Source organism: Nematolebias whitei, chromosome 14 (genome assembly GCF_014905685.2).
Source record: "Nematolebias whitei isolate Nwh7 chromosome 14, NemWhi1, whole genome shotgun sequence".
Lineage (NCBI taxonomy): Eukaryota > Metazoa > Chordata > Actinopteri > Cyprinodontiformes > Rivulidae > Nematolebias > Nematolebias whitei.
Genome location: NC_056511.1, coordinates 29118158 through 29138423, shown reverse-complemented (window position 1 = coordinate 29138423; position 20266 = coordinate 29118158). Strand labels below are relative to the sequence as shown.

The 20266-nt window shown below is 45.3% G+C and overlaps 1 protein-coding gene across 1 annotated transcript in view; it reads left to right on the top strand.

Annotated features, from left to right (window-relative positions):
- robo4 (roundabout, axon guidance receptor, homolog 4 (Drosophila)) overlaps window positions 1-20266 on the top strand; it is a 187736-nt gene that overhangs the window by 21214 nt on the left and 146256 nt on the right. Inside the window, exon 5 of the mRNA XM_037687651.1 lies at window positions 6586-6713. Coding sequence (XP_037543579.1) covers window positions 6586-6713 — 128 coding nt within the window. The remainder of the gene's footprint in view (window positions 1-6585; window positions 6714-20266) is intronic.

Here is a 20266-nt window from a genome sequence, read left to right as displayed (position 1 = left end):
TATGCTCGACTCAGTTTCTTGTGTCATCTCGCTCTGTGGAAACAGAATGGTTTTCTCACAAGCAACAAAAAGGTGGTAAAACACAAAGAGCTTTTCATGACATGTGATCACTTAGTGACATCACATGATCTACAGATCTTCTGGAAGAAAGTTCCAGGACACTCCAGAGTCCCAGGCGATGACAAGCACTACAATGACTTTGCAGACTCCCTAGCCAAGGAAGGAGCTGTTGACGGACCCACGTGGTCCTTTGACCCCTCCTGGCTACTCAACACTCAGTCGTCACAATCTACAACTGAGGTGATGGCAGTCACACGTGCACAAGCTGCGGCTAAACCTGCTGATAACACAGTTTCTGTATGCCAAATGCTGACTGACCCAGACATCATCCAACTTCAGAAGTTGGATCCTGCAATTAACTCGATGATGAGGTATCTGACTGACCCAGACAAATACACTCCATCGAAAGATGAACTGGATTCCAATCCAGACCTTAAAGTCCTCTTTCAGCTGCGCAAACAGCTAAAACTACTTAAGGGCATCCTAACTTTTGCTCATAGACGGACGTCCTCACCCGTGTTCGTGGTCCCCCATGACCACAGGGGGGTGATGTTAGTCCATGCACACGACCTTCCGTCCGCAGGACACAAGGGTGGCAATGCCACGCTGAAAGCATTAAAACAGATTGCTTATTGGCCTGGAATGAAGAAGGATGTCAAAGACTACATAAAAGGGTGCCTGGTCTGTGGCCAGTTTCAGCCATCCAGACCACTCCACAGAGCACCACTGCATAGTAGAGGCATTGCATTTCCATGGTCGGACCTCCAGATTGACTGGGTCGGACCACTCACTAAGACCTCTAGAGGAAATAAATATTTTCTCACGGTAACCTGCGCGTTTACCAAATGGGTAGAATGTCTACCAGCCCCTAATGACACAGCACAAACCACTGCTATGTTATTAATGAATCATGTATTCTCAAGGTTTGGACTTCCCCTCAGGGTGAACTCAGACCAAGGTACACACTTCACAGGTGAAGTAATGAAAGAACTGTGGAAGACGCTAGGCGTCAAAGCCAACTTCCATATTGGCTACCATCCACAGGCTTCAGGCCAGGTTGAGAGAGCAAACAGGACTGTGGTGAGTATTTTGAAAAAATACGTAGCCGCAAACCATAAGGACTGGGACATGAAACTCCCTCTGGTCCTCATGGCCATAAGGGCCACTCCACACACATCGACTGGCATCTCTCCTTTCGAGATGATGACGGGTCGACAAATGACTCTCCCTCTACACCTGTTGTACCAACCAGGCGATGCTGCCATGGCAACAGCCTACACTACACAACAATACATGAAAGACTTGGAAAAACACCTTAAAAACACTTTTGCTTTCACGCAGAAAAACCTGGAAAAATCAGCTGAAGGACGCAAAGCGTACTACGACCAAAAGGCCTCTCACGAGGAACTCCAAGTGGGAGACAGGGTCTGGTACTACACGTTTGCCCCCACAACTGGGAGAAGAGAGTCCGGGACCGGAACTCTCGCCCGTAAACTGATGCCCAGATGGACTGGACCCCATCTGATAACAGACAAACTGTCTCCAGTTGTCTATCAGATAAAAATCAGTAAAGGCCAAAAAGAGCCAATTGTTAAATGGGTACATCGTAACCAGGTTAAACCACACAAGGTGTGCAAAGAAACCACTCAAACGGGACAGCGTGACTGAATTTGACAACCAGGGCGAGAAGGAGCAGTGAAACGATGTTTCTAGATGCTTAGTCACTACTCTTGTCGATGTTGAAACGTTGTTTATTTGGTTTTGGTATTGTTTCAGAGTCAGAGTCAGAGTTTCTTTATTGTCATTCGCACCTCATGTGGTACATGTGGTGGAGCGAAATTATGTACACGGGGTTCCAGTTACATCCGACAATAAAATGTATAAGAAAAACAGTAATAACATCTAAGATATGAACTAAGAAAATTATCAACTAAATATACACTAAGCACTCATAACATAAAACATTGAACATCAGCACAAACATGCACATGAGTCTGTGAGCAGATGTGCACGCATGAACACATCAACATTGAAACAGATCAGCAGCAACATGAAACAGATCAGCAGCAACATGATATGGTTTTTCACAGTGATTATTCTAGTTAGAGATTCATGAGTCTAACAGCCTCAGGGTAGAAGCTGTTCCTCAGTCTAGTGGTTCTACACTTAATGCTCCTTAACCTCCTTCCTGAGGGGAGTGGGGCAAAAAGTGTGTGTGCTGGGTGGGTGGGGTCCTTCATGATGCAGGTGGCCCTCTTCCTGCATCTGGAGGTGTAGATGTCTGTGATGGTGGGGAGACTGATTCCAACAGATTTCTGAGCAGCCTTCACCACTCTCTGCAAAGCTTTTCTTTCTGCAGCTGTGCAGCCTCCATGCCACACATTGATGCTCGAGCACAGGATGCTCTCCACTGCACACCTGTAGAAGGAGGTGAGGACTGAGCTTCCCAGACCAGCTCGCCTCAGCCGTCTGAGGAAGTAGTCTCTGATGAGCTTTCTTGATCAGGCTGGTGGTGTTGTTGCTCCAGCTGAGGTTGTCATTCATGTGTACACCCAAGTACTTGTAGGTGGAGACCACTTCCACCGCAGATCCTCTTATGTTCAGGGGGGTGTAGGTGTTTTTGTTCCTTCTGAAGTCCACAATCATCTCCTTTGTCTTCTTCACATTGATGTGAAGGTTATTCTCTCTGCACCAGCTCTCCAGGTGTTCCACCTCTTGCCTGTAGCTGGACTCATCATTGTTTGTGATGCATCCCACCACCGCTGTATCATCTGCAAACTTTACAATGTGACAGCCTGGATGGGTAGCTGCACAATCATATGTGAGCAGAGTAAACAGAAGGGGGCTCAACACACATCCCTGAGGAGAGCCAGTGCTGAGGGTTATGGTGGAGGAGGAGAGGTTGTGGATCCTCACTAACTGTGGTCTGTTTGTTAAAAAGTCTAGTACCCAGTTGCAGATGGAGGGGCTTAGTCCTAGTGTGGATATTTTGTCCATCAGTGTTTGGGGGATCATGGTGTTGAAGGCGGATGTGAAGTCCACAAAGAGCATACGGACGTAAGAGTTTTTCTGCTCCAGGTGGTTGAGCGCAGTGTGGACCACAGAGGAGATTGCATCCTCTGTTGATCGGTTCTCACGGTATGCGTACTGATGAGGGTTCTCGTTGATGTTGATGGTTGTTTTGATGTGAGTCATGACCAGTTTTTCGAAGCATTTAGCGACTATCGGGGTGAGGGCCACTGGCCGATAGTCATTCAGACCAGTCACTGTAGAGCTTTTTGGGACTGGGATGATGGTGGCAGTCTTCAGGCAGGTGGGAACTGTCTCCAGGGTAAGTGAGGTGTTAAAGATGTCTGCCAGCACCTCACAGAGCTGATCAGCACATTCCTTCAACACTTTTCCGGGGATGTTGTCTGAACACCCCAAGGAAGAATGAATTTTGTGTGTAGTTAAGTTAGAGACTAAGAGGCCTTTAACTATGCCAACATGCAGTTCATTTGTTAAAATCTAATCTTTGCGGAGTCAATGTAGATTAATGCTACCTTAAGTACCATAATCTACATTGGTCTCACAACGCTTAAGCCGAACCTACTCGAACAATTCTATTCGGGGGGATAGCTAATTCTTTTTGATGAGTCTCGCCATAGACTCCAAAAACATTTATGGGGAAACCAAACACCCAATCTCAAGTCGTTCATCTAAAAGGACAACAGACAATTGAACCGAACTATATTTTGCCATGTAAATCTAACTTAAACCAAGTTAGGAATGGAAAAATAGTTTGGAATGCCCTTCTATAGGTATGAATCCCTATATGAAACTTTTTCAGCATGTTCCACCCCTTAACTTGTAGCTGTAGCTGTTCCCAATCATAATAGCTTACACACCAGGTGCATATAGGTTAAGGCCTTATGTAAAATCCCCTTCATAAGCCCACCTTAAACCACATAATTGCATGACACATTGAACCAGAACGGCACTGGCTGGACATCCACCCAGCGACGACCTTCGCTGGAGGAGACCTGCAATCCTGACGTTGGTCTCCAATCTTCATCCAGTGGCCGCATCTTCAGTTCAATCCAAGGGAACCCCTCTGTATGCTGATCAATCAACACCTCCATTCGTTGTGGATTTACCGTTGTGGATTATATGACTTTTCCAATGGATTACAGACTCTGTTTCCAAGGGGTTAAAGCATTGCTACAATGGAATTACCAACAACATTATGGAATTACCAATAACACAATGGAATTACCAAAAACATTGTGGGATTACCTTCTTTGACTTTTGTTTTCCTTGCTGGATTACATCAAGCTCAAGGACATTCAAAGGCGTAAGTTCATGTTGGAATTCATCCCCATGGACAGGCGATGATTTCCAAAGGGGGGACTGTAGTGAACTAAGCCTCAGGTCAAATCTGGCCCTGAGGGCCTTCCTGGGACAAGAACTGTTATTTCATTGATTTGAGTCCAGAAACACAAAATCAAGTCCATCCAGAGACTTTCTAAGTGTGTCCTGCACTGATCAATTGAAAGAACACTCTCTTTTTTATTATCATTACTATTTTACAAATGTCTTGATAATCAAAAGTGTGTTTAATTCAAATCATTTTTAAATGTTGAAGTGAACTACTTATTTTAACTCAACTGTGAAACAGTATTAATGATTTTTAATCCTCATTCAAAGTAGAAATCTAGTTAATGTCTGTTACAGAGTAATTATTCATTTTCTTGATCTTCTGACTGAAATGAGCAGGTTGTAAGTCGGTCAAACGTCGGAGACAAACGCAAACAAGTTTGTTGGAACGAACTGTCATGTTTTTAAATCCTCTCAGACGTAAATAGAGAAGCTGGCACCTGTTTCCTCCCAACTCGCCTAAACATTTCTCTTGTCTGTCTCAAAAACATTTTCTGTCTGTTCCAAAACATTTTTCTGTTTTTCTGACTTCTAGTGACCTTTTACGTCATAAAAACACACCCCTGATTAGCTCTTTCAGCCAATCAGGACTTCCCAAATGAACCGGAAACAGAACTCTTTAAATGTCGACACTTCCTAGTTCCAACCAGTGCGGTGGGAGAGCAGTTCAGTTCGGAGGGCAGAACCGAACAGAAAAGTTGCTGGAGAGAACAGGAGGTTCCAGACATGATCCGAAGTTCTTCCGAGTCTTGTGGGAATTATGGAATCTTCCACATCTGAGTGGAGCCTCTGACGGACTTACTCCTCATGTGAGTCCACCCGTGGGGTGAACGTGTGTCGAACGAAGTACCGTCACTACTTCGGACGATTCACAGCTGTTCCTACGGAGACGCTGGAAAGGTGGCGTTAAATGGAACTCCGTACCAGTGGAGACATCTTCTACAGGTAAAGAGTCGATTTCCACTACCTAAGTGTACCGAGGTGAAGCTGGGATCGAATGGAGAGTGCCGTTCTGATACAGACACATATTCCTTCATCCATCCATCTCTCTCCATTTAAACTTCATTTCTCATCTTTAAAACTCTTTTATCTTGCCAGTAAATCATCCAGATATTTTCATAAATGTCTGTTGTAATTAAGCTGTGTTATTGCTTCAATCAGAATAATCACGTGTACAATGTTTGATGTTAAACTTTGATTCTGTTAATAAATGACCGCATTCATTTGATGGGTCAAAGAAAATTAACGTCTCACGTCACTGATCTCTGTCACATATCTGTCAAGTAGCTCGAAAAAGAGAGAACCCGTTTAAATTAAGTATAATATCAGGTACTTGAACTAGTCTAGATATTATAACATGTAGTGGAGCTAACGAAGCTAACGGACCTGTCACACTACACTTCTGCAAGGTAAAGAGTCGATTTCCACTACCGAAGTGTACCGAGGGGAGCTGGGTCGAAAGGAGGGTGCCGTTCGTTATCAACACACTTTCCCTCATCCATTTTCTCTCCATTTAAACTCCTTCATTTTCCCATCTTTAAACTTCTATCTTGCCAGTAATTAATCCAGATATCTTCAGAAATGTCTGTTGTTTCAAAAGCTGCAAGTGAGATATCATGGCCGTATGATTTCTCATTGCAAAGCTCATTAATTAAGCTGTGTTAATTGTAATCAATCTGCCAATTAATGTAAATGTATGATGTGTTTTTAAATCGTTTAAAATAAACGACCCACTGTTGTTGGTGAGTCAGAAATTTAAACACGTCTCTGTCCACATTTACTCCACAAAGCACGATATGACTTAGTCCAGAAAAATGAAAGAATCCGTTTAAATGAAGGATAATATCAGACGCATATTATCTCATTACACCAACATTATCCAGTCTGTACCTCTCAACCTCGCGCACAAGCTCAGGCTCCTTCCCTGCCAGAGAGGTTACATTCCATGTCCCAAGAGCTAGCTTTGGTAAGCCAGGGTCAGAGCGCCAAGGTCCCCGCCTTCTGTAAGGCAACAGAATGGAAAGAATAGCAATGGGGTAAAAATCCACTGTGTTCAAGACGTTATGGTGTTTGCAACCTTTTGACATCAGTTTTGTTTTATTTCTTCAGGTATCTCATTAACCCAGAGCAAACGCTACAACTCCATTATGTGAAAGTAGAGGATGCTGGGAAGTACATATGCACTGCTGTCAATCATGTAGGTGTCGTCTCTGCTGCTGCACAACTACTAGTAGAAGGTAACTTGATACTAAAAACAAATTTCAGTATAGCAACAAATGATTTTACTGTTTTATTGATCTTTAGCAGTTGAATTGCAGAGGTGGTTGGCTTTAAAAGCTCAGTTTTGAGCTGAAACTCAATGTGAATGTGAAAGTGAATATCTTGTGTTGTATAAAAGCACCCTGAGTGATGAAGATGAAGAAAAACCCTCTATATTATTGTAGTTTATTTTTTAAACCAATTTTACCAACCCTCAGCTTTGGTGTGGGCCTGTCAGTATCAACCAGTTTTGTTTTGTACTTTAGATACAATGAAGATGAGAGTGCTTTGACATAATGCAGTGATCCCCTGCAAAGTCACAGTTCAGAGTTTGCAAACTTAGGGTGCATTCACACCAGCCCTGTTTAGTCCACTTTAATCAAACTAGCTCGTTTTCCTAGGAAGTCCGGTTCCTTTGGGAAGGTGTGAATGCGCCATCAAACTCTGTCACGGAACAAAAAGGCGATCTCTGGCCCAGGCTAAAACCTAGGTCTCGGTCCAGTAAAAGAGAACTCCAGCGCGGTTCGAGTACAGTGTGAATGCAAGCAGACCGGGCCCCGTTCCACAAGCAAGAAGTGGAGTACAGCGCAGGACAAACAAACACGCATTTCTCTTACCTTATATGGAGCTGTCAGCTTCCTTGTGTGAAAAACGTTGGTTACGTACTGTAACCCCAGATTCTATGAGTATAGGCGTAGCCCTTTAAGGCTGTCGCTGGTGGAGTTATCCCGTCATGCAAAGCTTCGCACTGAAAAAATTTAGTCCACGCCCACCTGTTGTGTGGGCCCCACCCGGTCCGTATAAATTACGTTAAGAGCGGGTAATCGGCTCCCAAATAGCTTTTTTCTTCAGCCATTTAGGAGCCAGTGAGGCCCGATGCTTAAAGGGCTACGCCTATACTCATAGAATCTGGGGTTACAGTACGTAACCAACGTTTTATTTTGTATAGGCTTCGCCCTTTAAGGCTGTCGCTGGTGGGTTAAGGGCGAAGCATGATGTAGTCTATGCCTCACCGGGTCCATTCGAACACCATATGAAGTGTCCTCTTGCTCAAAAAACATCTTGTCACTCAGCTCTCCATGTGTATAAATACGCGTTGTGTAATTACGCACACCATGCACAGACGCGCACTGCGTAGTTTACGCATTCCGAGTGCCTGAACACCCCGGAAAGATTTTCAACAGGAAAGAGGAGAAGCTGAAAAAGGCCGTGAACAGAGCAGATCCACAACTCTTCAATATGAACAGATTAATAATAAGTTAACTGATTATTAATCAAATAAACTGATTGATGACAGAAGTCATGAACTGATTAGTGACAATAGAACAAAAACAACAGTCATAACCTGTGACTGATAACAACATCTCACACTGTAAATGCATGCAGTCAGATGTGAGTTTAAACGAGATTCCATGAAACAATAATATTCATTCTGTTAAGGCACTAAGGACAGAATGTGTCATGGAATGAGCCGACACATCACGTAAATAGAAGCAAATAAATGAACGCCAGATTTCTGTCCATCAACTGCTGCGGAAAGGACAGCACGCCACCTAGTGGACATGAGGTGGCCTCTACATCTTTCTCCTTACACCAGTGCTGAAAAAACTGTCCACTTTGATATGTACAGCGCTGTGGTGTGAAACCTGGATCATGCACACCACATCTTGAGAGAGACCCATCCTCTCTAAAACAGATCCACTCAGCAGCCAAACCCAAAGGGGCTGGCCTATTTCTGGGTAACTCCTGATCGTTCCTCCCGCCTGGAGGAGAGCATCCTCCCTCCACGGCAGTTTCCACGGGCGTCCCGATAACAAGCGTCGTAGACTTGGGAACCACAGGGCGTTCACATGCTCGGGAGCCACCAGGAGGTCTGTCAGTCCCTCCTCCCTAACTCGGTTCAGAAACCATGATATCAGATGGAGTGGGGAAATGCATAAAGAAGCATTTTGGGCCACGGGCTGTGAGCAAACGCGTCCACCCCTAGCGGTGGTTCGTCCCACGGGCTCAGTGAGAACCATAGTTGACACTGAGCGTTCTCTTGTGTGTCAAACAAGTCCACGGCCACTCTGCCAAATTTCTGTCACGTCTGAGCCATCAACTCGGGATAGAGACTCCAGTCCCCGTGACGCGGACCGCCCCTGGACATCACATCCTCCCTTCTGTTCAGAACATCAGGGATGTACACTGCTCTGATGAAGAGCAGATTTTGGTGTGCCCAACACAGCAGCCATCTGTGTTTATCAACACATGTTGATTCTACAGCACAGGAGCAAAATGTTTAATCACATTCAAAACCGTGTGAAACTCCAAAACATTTATATGAGCTGCTATGTGGGGTGGCCACAGTGCCCCCACAGCTCGAGACATGCATGTGCCTCCCCAGCCTGACAGGGACATGTCTGTGAAGACTGACATGTGTGATGTAGGTCTGCTGATGGGGACTCCCTCCGACAGAACAGAGGGTTCCCCAGTGTCTCAGGTCGATTCTCACGGAGGGGGGCACAGCGATCAACCATCTTTTCTGCCTCACCGGGTCCACACGCAAACGAGCGAACCACCTCTGGAGGCGTCGCACTGTGTGAGCAGACGACATGTCCTTAATAACTTCATGACGGAAACGGCTGTTATCACTCTGCCTGCTTCACGTAGAGGAGTTGGTCTTTAGAGCTTTGGTTCCCGTCTGAGATAAACAAGCCCTAGTAGTGACCGCGTTTAGCTTCACTCCCAGATAACCGATTGTCTGGGCCGGGTGAACTGAGCTCTTCCCCCCGTTATGGTGAAGCCCAGATTTGCAAGTGTGACGTCAGCGCCTGAGTTGCACTGCTGCCACCTGTCTGGAAAATGGGTCAGCAGCAACAGATCGTCCAGACAAAACAGAATTCTCATCCCTGCTCTGTGTAGCGGCTGCAGAGCCGACTCGACGCATTTTGAATGGAATGTTGTCTCACAGTTGAAAATTGACAAATCTAATCTGGGTCTCATCCCTCTGGTCCGTTTTGGGACCAGGAAGTGATGAGAGGAGAACCCTGTGTTTTCCTCTCCTTCTGGAACCCTGGAAATTAAATTTTTTTATCAGAATTTTCTGAACTTCTGCGTGGAAGAACAAGATCTGTTCTGGGGATGACAGAAACGTCTCTAAAGTTCCTCCAAATGTGGGGTTTGAGCTGTAACTGCAGCATGTATCCCCTGCTGATAAGACGGTTCATCCATCTGTCTAGAGCGACTCTGTGCCGCGCTCAGGCTGCGGGCTCACATCCGTGCTGATGTGAGCTGGCGTGCGCTGAGGGGAGGCGCGTGCGCCCCTGGGCATTTGGAGCCGTGAGGTGAGAGCTGCTGATGCTGTGGGGGCGCGGCGCTTCTGTGCCGCGCTCAGGCTGCGGGCTCACATCCATGCTGATGTGAGCTGACGAGCGCTGAGGGGAGGCGCGCACGCCCCTGGGCATGCGGAGCTGTGTAGGTGAGGGCTGCCGTGGGGGCGCGATGTATCTGTGCCGCGCTCAGGCTGCGGGCTCACATCCGTGCTGATGTGAGCTGGCGTGCGTTTAGGGGAGGCGCGCGCGCGCCCCTGGGCATATGTAGGTGAGTGCTACTGCTGCCGCGGGGGGGGGGGGGGGGGGCCCCGCTGCAGTCAGAGAAGTGCACAGCTTGGGCTGAGCGTGAGGTTTCCCACTGGACTCGGTCTGCTGAAAACATTCACTTTGGCTGCTGTGTCACTCACGCGCGCATTTTGTGTGTTTTCTTGGGCTGCGGTGATTAAAAACCGGAGCCGGAGGACACCGGCTCACTTTGTGTGGAGGATGTATGAGGAGAAGCCGCTGTGAGATCATACGAACTGACAGTCAGGCTGAAATCAGACACTTTAATTCCTGAATTATGTTTACGTTTTATTCCAAAACTCAAACCATCATAATGCACACACACATCCTCCGCAATGAATCATTTTGATTCTTCTCTGGGGAAACGCAGCACCGCTGTTTGTCGGGATGAGGAGGGCTGTACTCTGACGGGAGGGGCTGGCGGCGGAGCGAGAAGACACTGCTGCAGCTGTGGCGCGTCTCTGCTGTCTCTAGCCACGGCACTCTCTCCAGCGGGCGGGGGGCAAGAGGAGGGGTGCGGCTGATCAGATGGCGCACAGTCTCTGACACCTCCTCCGACTTCTTCAATTTCTCGAGCATGGCCTTGAAATTGGCTCTGAACAGCACGCCCATCGTGATGGGGCCCTCCAGCAAGTCCATCTGCAGCTTCTCCGACAAGGAGGGGGAGCGACGAAGCCAGGTGGACCTCTGAACCATTGTCATCCAGGCTGTAACGCGAGACAGGCAGACAGCAGACGAGGCACACAGGTTGAGGGTGACGTCAGACGCCTTGCAGAGGAAGCTCTTAGTCTCCTGAGGCAGTTCTGTTCCCTCTAGCCACTGAGATGCTGTACGTCAGCGGCGCAACGTTATTGTTCGCTGCAGCTGCCTGGAACGCATACTGGTGAGCTCGGTTGGAGAGCGACATCACCGTCTGGTCATGCTTCCCCAGAGGCGCAGGACGCTGGTCCAACCTGGACATCTTGCTCCGAGACCCTCCGCCAGGCTTGGCTCCAGGGGGGCACCGAGGGAAATTTCGCTCAGTAAAACCCCTCCACTCTGATGATGGGCGCGAATGTGGAAACCGGCACTCTCAGTCTACCAGGTCTGGCTGCAGCCTTGTTCCAGTAGGACGTCACTGCTGGGAAACGAGGCCAGATGGGATCAGCCGGGGTGGAGCCAAAAACATTCCCGCTAGATCATCCGATCTGGGCGGGGGGAGGAGAGGGACGGAAAAAGAGAGGGACGCCTCCTGGATTATGCCAGGCAGCTCCGAGAGGAGGGCACCGACAGCTGGGAGCGGTGTGGTCGCCCATGCGAAAAGACCCGGGGAGGGTGAGCATCTGCTCAGCCCCCCTCGTTCCGACACTACGCTCTCCAGGAGGGAGTGAGCAGCGGGGGCTGCTGCTGACGTCGCCTGTCCCGGAGGAAACATCCGATTCGCTCCGAGAGTCGGTGTTAAAAAGAAAAAAAGGTCGATGGTGTCGTCCAGCAGGTAGCGACCCGCCACTGAAAAAATATTCATCGGCGCTTACCTTGAAACAAGGCTGCTCATCTGCTTCTCCTCGGGGAGGAAGAACTCACCGGGACGGCAGGAAGTTGGCGTGACGAGGACCCAGCAAAGGTTGTGCCGGTCAAGCTGGACAACTTTCCTTCTTCGTTCTTCTGACAGTGCTATTAGCTTGATGAAGAAAAAATGGGAGCCGATTACCCGCTCTTAACGTAATTTATACGGACCGGGTGGGGCCCACTCAACAGGTGGGCGTGGACTAAATTTTTTCAGTGCGATGCTTTGCATGATGGGATAAACCCACCAGTGACAGCCTCAAAGGGCAAAGCCTATACGAAATAGGACAATATTCTCCATGGTCTTCTGCCTCATCTTCTGCTCATGCTGAGTCCATTTTTGAAAAATGACAAAAATATAACTCCTAAAACTGCTAAAACTTGATGCCACTCCATTTTTGTTTTTATTTCCAGAAGAAGAAGAAAAGGTGTCCAGAGGTTTTTGTGTCGTTTCTTTCAGTAGTTCTTGGTACAGCACCACCACAGGCTTGTGGGGGAACAAGTTGGTTCAACAGGTTGGCTCGACTGCACAGTGCAGTGTGAATGCAAACGCACCAGCTCAAATGTAAACAAAATGTTATGAATATTGATCCCCAACCGAACTGAGTCTACCGGACTATCAGGTGTGAAAACAACCTTAGTAATTTGTCGACTTTCCTTGGAACCTAAAAAAGAATTATTGTGGAAACCCCACCAATTTCACAGAAAATACAAATACTGTACTTTCCAGTGTATACAGGTAAGCCACTACTTTTTTCACAGACTTTGAAACCCGTGGCTTATACAGTGCTGCGGTTAATTTATGGGGTGGGTGGGTGGGGGTTTGTATGGGCTAACAAGCTTCCTGCCGCCAAAAGCGTTTGGCTTTGTCACACCCGGGCACTCACATAGCTGCCCAATGCACCTCTCTAGGGGTGGGTTCTCGTGACACACACATACAGAGTGAACCCCACAGGTCTTCATGGTAACTACCTCCCACACTCATGGTTACTCTACTGAATGGCCTAACACAAACTAACACATAATGAACACACAAACTAAGCTAAGAAGAACAGACTTATCACATCCAGTATGGCCAGTATGCCTTCTTCTATGTGACAGTCATGGCCGTGTTGGCACGGTAGGTGCTGTTGACCCAGTATAACATGGCCCCAACATGACTGCAAACCTCCCCTAGTCCAGCCATGCAGTCAGTGTCTAGAATCCACATCTTCATCTTTACAACAAATGATCTATGGTCAAAGTGGAGTTTCATTCATCTTCTGAGGGTGCCGCACCTTTTACAGAAAGTTAGATGCAAAGTTGAAAAATAATTAAAATTGATTTCCTTTTATTAGTTGACTGGCAGTTCTGCTACATTCAATATGGCGGACACTCCGACGTACCGCTACATCGGGCCAGCCCACTCAACGAGGAATCTACTAAAACTAGCATTGCGCCGCCTCACCAGTTCTCTGTTGTGAGTGCCCTGACAGATGACAATAGCCAGTCAGTGATGGAGAAAGGTCAAGGAAGCTTTGAACAAATAATCATGAATGATTGTTTGCAATGTGTTTAATAGGTTAACTCAAAAACTGCCGATCTGTCTCCAAATTCGCTCAAATTATCCCCACCCTCCCAAAGCAATTTTTACCTACAAAATCAGAATGAAAACCGCCCAAATGGCGGTAAACCGCCCAATCTGACAACACTGGCCCCTACCCTCAATTGCCCCAATTTGGGCCCTTGAGCAAGGCCCCCTTTCTCAATAATTACAAAAATGTCATGGCTGTATACATTAAATTAACAAAACAAATTGCAAACAATATATCAACAACAATAACATGCATAACAATATATCACTCCATTAACAACTCAAAAGTGTATGAGTTAATCATTCTTTTTTTATAAAGTGTTTTGAACTGGTTTATAGTAGAGCATTTTTTTAACTCCTCATCCAAACTGTTCCATAGTTTTACTCCATGCACCGAAATGCACATTTGTTTTAAAGTAGTACGCACAGTTTTACTTTTGAATTCATACTTCCTTCTGTTATTTCTATCACATGAGCTTAAGAAAAATAACTTTTGTAAATTAAATGGCAAAAGTCTCTTTCTAGCTTTAAACATAACCAATAGCATTTGCAAATTAACCAGATCCCTTAGTTTCAAGATATTTGATTGAATAAACAATTGATTAGTGTGTTCTCTGATGTCCATATAAAATTCTCATAACTTTCTTTTGTATGACAGACAGCGGTTTAATGTGGGTTTTATATGTGTTGCCCCATACCTCTATACACTAAGTAAAATATGGAACAACAAATGAATAATATAATATCTGGAGTGTTGATAGTTCTAAAACACGTTTTACTTTAATTAGAAGTCTAATACTTTTGCAAAGTTTTAGTTTTATGTATTTTATATGCGATTTCCAGTTACGTTTATGATCCAAAACAACCCCTAAAAATTTAATTTCATGTACTTGTTCAACTTGATTATCATCTATAGACATTATAATATAATCATCTATTTTTCTATTACCAAAAATCATGAATTTTGTTTTATTCCAGTTTATTGATAATTTGTTGTATTTAAACCACTCATTAAGTTTAGACATCTCATTAGTCATACATTCTATAATGTTTTTTAAGTCATTCCCAGAACAAAATAAATTTGTATCATCTGCGAACAGGATGATTTTTAACTTTTTAGACACTTCACAAATGTCATTGACATACAAAAGAAAAAGCTTTGGTCCTAGCACTGAACTGTTGGTTACGTACTGTAACCCCAAATTCTATGAGTATTGGCGCAGCCCTTTAAGGCTATCACTAGTGGGTTTATCCCTTCGCGCACAGCTTAGAACACTTAAAACTTTAGTCCGCGCCCACCGGCTGTGTGGGCCCCATCCCCCGTCCATATAAATTACGGTGAGACTGGGCAATTGGCTCCCAAATAGCTTATTTTCTTGCCCCTTTTCCACTGTCATGGTGCGGGTCGGATATTTCCGGCTTGACACATGTTTAAGGTATTTTCCATGGTTCTTGGGACCGGCTCACTTCCCTAAATTCTGGCCCGGCTTCTCAAGGGGTCCAAGCAAGCCGAGCTGTGACGTCAGAAACACTGTTGGTCACTGATTGGTCGGGGGGAGGAGTCTGTGGATGTTACGGCCGGCTCAGACCGAACATATTTAAGGGACACAGGACACCAAAAGAAGGTTTAAAAATAAAACTTTATTAACCTAAGTTTTATAAATCACTCTGGGCAGCAGGCGAAGTCTTCGTGGGCTCCTCCCTCCTGGACTGGAGAGCACCTTCTTCAGGACCCGTGTCACCAAACAAAAAGAAAGTAAAGTAATAAAAAGAAAGGTGGACCAGGTGAGTTTGGCCAAAATCAATATAACGCCGCCTGAGCAGGGCCAACCCTGTACAGGGTCGTCGAAGCCTCACAGACAGCGGACTACCTGTCCAAAAGATGTCTAGGAGTAAAGAAAAAAAACGAAAACAGGACTACCAAATCTCACCCAGTCAGAGGGCCTTAGTCTGAATGACTACAGCGAATGGGAGGAAAGAAACAAAACTGACCCAAATCGCAGGACCGTCCACGGTCAGCAAAATCACCTCCCTGGACAATAAACAGAAACACCCAAACGTCCACAATCACACAGCTCAGGCCCCTCTACCTGAGCTGAACTAGGCTTCCACAAGCACACTCAAGGTCTAAATGCATATTAAGCACCCAGGCCTAAATCTCAAACAAAGAGCACTCAGCAGCTCTTTCACATCTCCTCAACAGGAGCTTACCTCCTAACGAGACAACAAGGGTGGGCGGAGAACACGCTAGTACCAAACAGCACTGGAGCAAGCAGCACCACCACCTCTGAGTTCCTCAAGACTCCGCACTCTAAGAACCACACTCTGAAGCTTATATAGGAGCTTCAGTCAGAACTCCCAAGCTGACTGCAATTAAGCTGATTAAAATAGAGAGGCGTGCCCAAGAAGAAACAAAACTGCAGCTCATATGTACAAAACCTAAAAGGTGTCACTAGGGGCACCCTAGGGTACATAACACCCCCACGCCAATATTTTTGTATGGGGGAAAATGTAGGCATGCTGCGACACATAATACATTTCACCATACAAAAAACAAGTTGGGCAGGGCTCTCAGAAGCGAGAGAGAGAGAGAATCAGCTATAATATTATCCTTACCTCTAACGTGTATTATCTCAAGATTAAAAGGCTGTAGCCGCAAGGACCAGCTCATCAAGCGGCGATTTTTATTACACATGCGGTTTAAAAAGGTAAGGGGGTTGTGATCGGTATACACTGTAACGGGGTTACAAGAACCACCAACGTATACCTCAAAATGTTCTAGGGCCAGAACTAAGGCTAACGCTTCTTTCTCAATAGTAGAGTACCCTTTTTGATGTTTATTCAGCTTTCTGGAAAGTAAGAAACAGGGTGTTCTATTCCATCAGTTCCCTCCTGAAGGAGAACAGCTCCTACGCCAGAGTCACAAGCGTCTACAGCAAGTTTAAAAGGGACATCAAACTTTGGGGCAGCCAACACAGGGGCCTTGGTCAACAATGTCTTCGTTTGCTCAAAAGCAGTTTGGCAACAGGTAGACCAGACAAAAGGCACTTTTGGACTGAGCAGGTCCGTTAAGGGGGCGGCCACAGAGGAGAAATTGTTACAGAATCCTCTGTAATACCCAACCATAGCCAGGTAACGGCGCAACTCAGTTCGAGTAGAAGGAACGGGGACAGATAATATGGCTTCCACTTTTGCGTCCACAGGACGTACTTGTCCACTTCCGACACGTTTTCCTAAGTAGGTCACTGTGGCGTGGCCAAACTGACACTTAGCCAAGTTAATGGTCAGTTTGCAAGTGTTTTAGATGGTCCTCCCAAGTATCAGAAAATACTACTACATCATCCAAGTAAGCTTCACAGAAGGGTAACTCTGACAGAACAATATTCATTAGTCGTTGGAAAGTAGCAGGAGCGTTTCGCATACCAAATGCCAAAACGGTATACTCTAAAAAACAATCAGGAGTGACAAAAGCAGAGACCTCCTGTCCACGTTTAGTCAATGGCACCTGCCAATATCCTTTTAGAAGGTCAAGAGTGGTCACAAAGCGGGCCGCACCAACATGGTCAACACAATCCTCCATCCTGGGGAGAGGAAAACAATCAGGTTTGGTTACTACATTCACTTTTCTATAGTCGGTGCAGAAATGGTCCTCACCGCCAGGTTTTGAGGTTAATAGACAAGGAGAACTCCATGCACTAGTGCTTGGTACAGCTAAACTATGGTCCAGCAAGTACTGCACTTGTTTATTTAAGCGGAGACATTTTTCCGGATTTACTCGATATGGGTGTTGTTTTATGGGCTTTATTTCACCTACATCAATATCATGTGATATGATATCCGTCCTAGAAGGAATGTCTGCAAATAGACAGGAGTTAGAGCTAATCAACTGTCTGAGATCTTCTTCCTTCTGACTATCCAGATGTGAAAACAACAAGTGTGGATTACGGAGGTAATGAGAATTGGAGAGCTTTCCTTCAAGGATTTTAGGAGGGGAGCTGTCCACCTCCTGTTCAGCCCCGGAGAGCTCCTCCTGGTTTTCTACAAGCTGGGGAATTTTAGAAACACAACAGAGAGGAACAACTGACGTATTGTTCCGCTCAACGTACTGTTTTAGCATATTAACATGGCAAAGTCGAGAAGTGCGCTTCCTACCGGGAGTGGAAATCAAGTAGTCACGATCATTTATCTTTTTCATAATGATATACGGACCACTATAACAAGCCTGTAAGGAATTTCCAGGAATAGGAAGTAAAGCTAGCACTTTTTCACCAGGCTGAAATGCTCTCATTACAGCTTTTTTGTCAAACAACGATTTCATTCGGGCTTGTGCAGCTTGGAGGTTAGTTTTAGCAATTTCACAAGCACGAGTTAACTTTAAGCGGAAATCACAGACATAGTCTAATAAATTTTTGTCAATCTCTTCACACATCCACTTTTCTTTTAACAACTTTAACGGACCACGAACATCGTGAGCGAAAACCAACTCTGCGGGGCTAAAACCCAGACTCTCTTGCACCACTTCTCGTATGGCAAACAACTGAAAGTGCACCCCCTCATCCCAATCTTTATCAAATTCTAAACAGTAAGTGCGTAGCATAGTTTTTAGAGTTTGGTGAAAACGTTCGAGAGCACCTTAGCTTTCTGGGTGATATGCAGTAGAGCAGGAATGTTGAATGTCTAGTTGTTTTAGAACCTGCGAAAACACCTTAGACATAAAATTGCTACCTTGATCGGTCTACACCACTTGTGGTAAACCAAACAGCGAGAAGAACTTGGTTAACACTTTCACTACGACTGGGGTGGTTATTTTCCGCACTGAAAAGACTTCTGGAAAACGAGTGGAGGCACACATTACCGTAACTAAATATTTATTTCCAGCTTTTGTTCTAGGCAGTGGTGCTACACAATCCACCAATACCCTCTCAAAAGGTTCAGCAATGGCTGGAATGGGATATAAAGGAGCAGGTGGTATTGTCTGGTTTGGTTTCCCAGATTTTTGGCAAAAATGACATGAATTACAATGACGTACCACATCTTTCTTCAAGCCTGGCCAAAAGAAATGACGTAACACGCGGTCATACGTTTTCCTTATGCCCAGGTGGCCAGCTAGGGGACTGTCATGCGCCAAACGTAAAACTTCTGGTCGATACCGAGCAGGGAGAACAATCTGTGTTACTATATGCCACTTCTCATGAGGAGAGGCTGTCAAAGGAGTCCATCTATGCATTAAAAGGCCATCGTTCAGGAAATAACCAGTATTCAGCTTTTCAGGGTTATCAGTTATTGTGTCGCAAAAATGTGAGGATAAACTATCATCCTTCTTCTGAAGGTCAATCAACTGTTTCCTAGACATGGAGAGCTTCACTCCCTCTAAATCATCTGAGTTCACATGACCTCGGTCAGTCTCAGAATTAAACAGAAAACTGTCACTCAGTTCGACTTCTTTCTCTTCTTTTTCCTTCTCCAGTTGATGTTTTAGAGCAGCACGAGTGACTGCACACGAGGTGAAAACATCAGGGTAGGTGCGAGCTAGGTTATCTGGTCGAGCTGAAAACACTGGTACAGGAGTTACCTCTGGAGTGACTAATACTCGGCCTCCAGCTAAGTCATTACCCATGATCATAGAGATGCCAGAAATAGGAAAAATTGGGCGTAAGCCTACCACTGCATCTCCTGAATACAACTCTGACTGAACCACAATTTTACATAAAGGAACCTTAACCTCCTGCATGCTAAAACCACAAATGGGAACTCCAGCTTCAATCTCATCAACCTCATCACTAGGAAAAATACCATCCAGAATAAACTACTGTGACGCTGCTGTGTCACGCAGTATTTTAACAGGTATTTTTTTCTCTGAATGAGATGTATAAATAAACCCATCCATGATAAAAGGTTTGAAACCATCAGGTTCACAAGATTCCTTATTTTGTATTTTAATTGCAGCTACTGGCTTTGGATCCTTTCTTTGTAATTTAGGGCAATTCTTAGTGATGTGTCCTTCTTGTTTACAATAAAAACACCTTACTTGAGCTTTCACTTCACCATCATTAGGTTCCACAGGCACATCACGCTCTCTGTGAGGCAAAACCGGTCCTCTGGGCTTGCCATTACCTTTGGGTCGAAAAGGTTGAGAAAAATCAACACTGGGCTTTATAAAACCAGGACCTCGGTTTTTATCAAAGCTTGAGCGTTCAAAATGAAGTTTATGCGTCAGCATATACTCATCAACCAAGATGGCAGCTTTAGAAACCTGAGACTCTTTATTTTCATTTAAATAAGTGGTTACTCTCTCAGGTAAAGTCCTTTTAAAATCTTCTAGCAGAATCAACTGCCTAAGCTGATTAAAATCAGTTACTGCACTTGCAGCACACCAACGATCAAAGAGAAGCTCTTTTTCTCGGACATAATCTGCATAAGACTGATTATCCAATTTCTTCCATTTTCTAATTTTTTGTCGGTACATTTCTGGAACCATTTCATATGCACGTAAAATAGCTTCTTTTACTTTAGCATAAACACCACTATCAGTCGCAGAAAGAGAGGCATAAGCATCCTGAGCTTTTCCTTTCAACACCGTTTGTAACAACATTGGCCAAACATTTTCTGGCCACTTCAACGTACAGGCGATTCTTTCAAACATAATGAAGTATTTATCTACGTCTTTTTCATTAAATGGAGGTACCAATGAAACATGTCTACTCACATCGAACTCACGAGCAGGTAGAGGAGAAGAAGCGCTTTCCAACTCCTTTAAACGTATCTCCGCGTCCAGCTCCATTTTTCGTTGTTCAAAGAGAAGTTTTTGTAACGT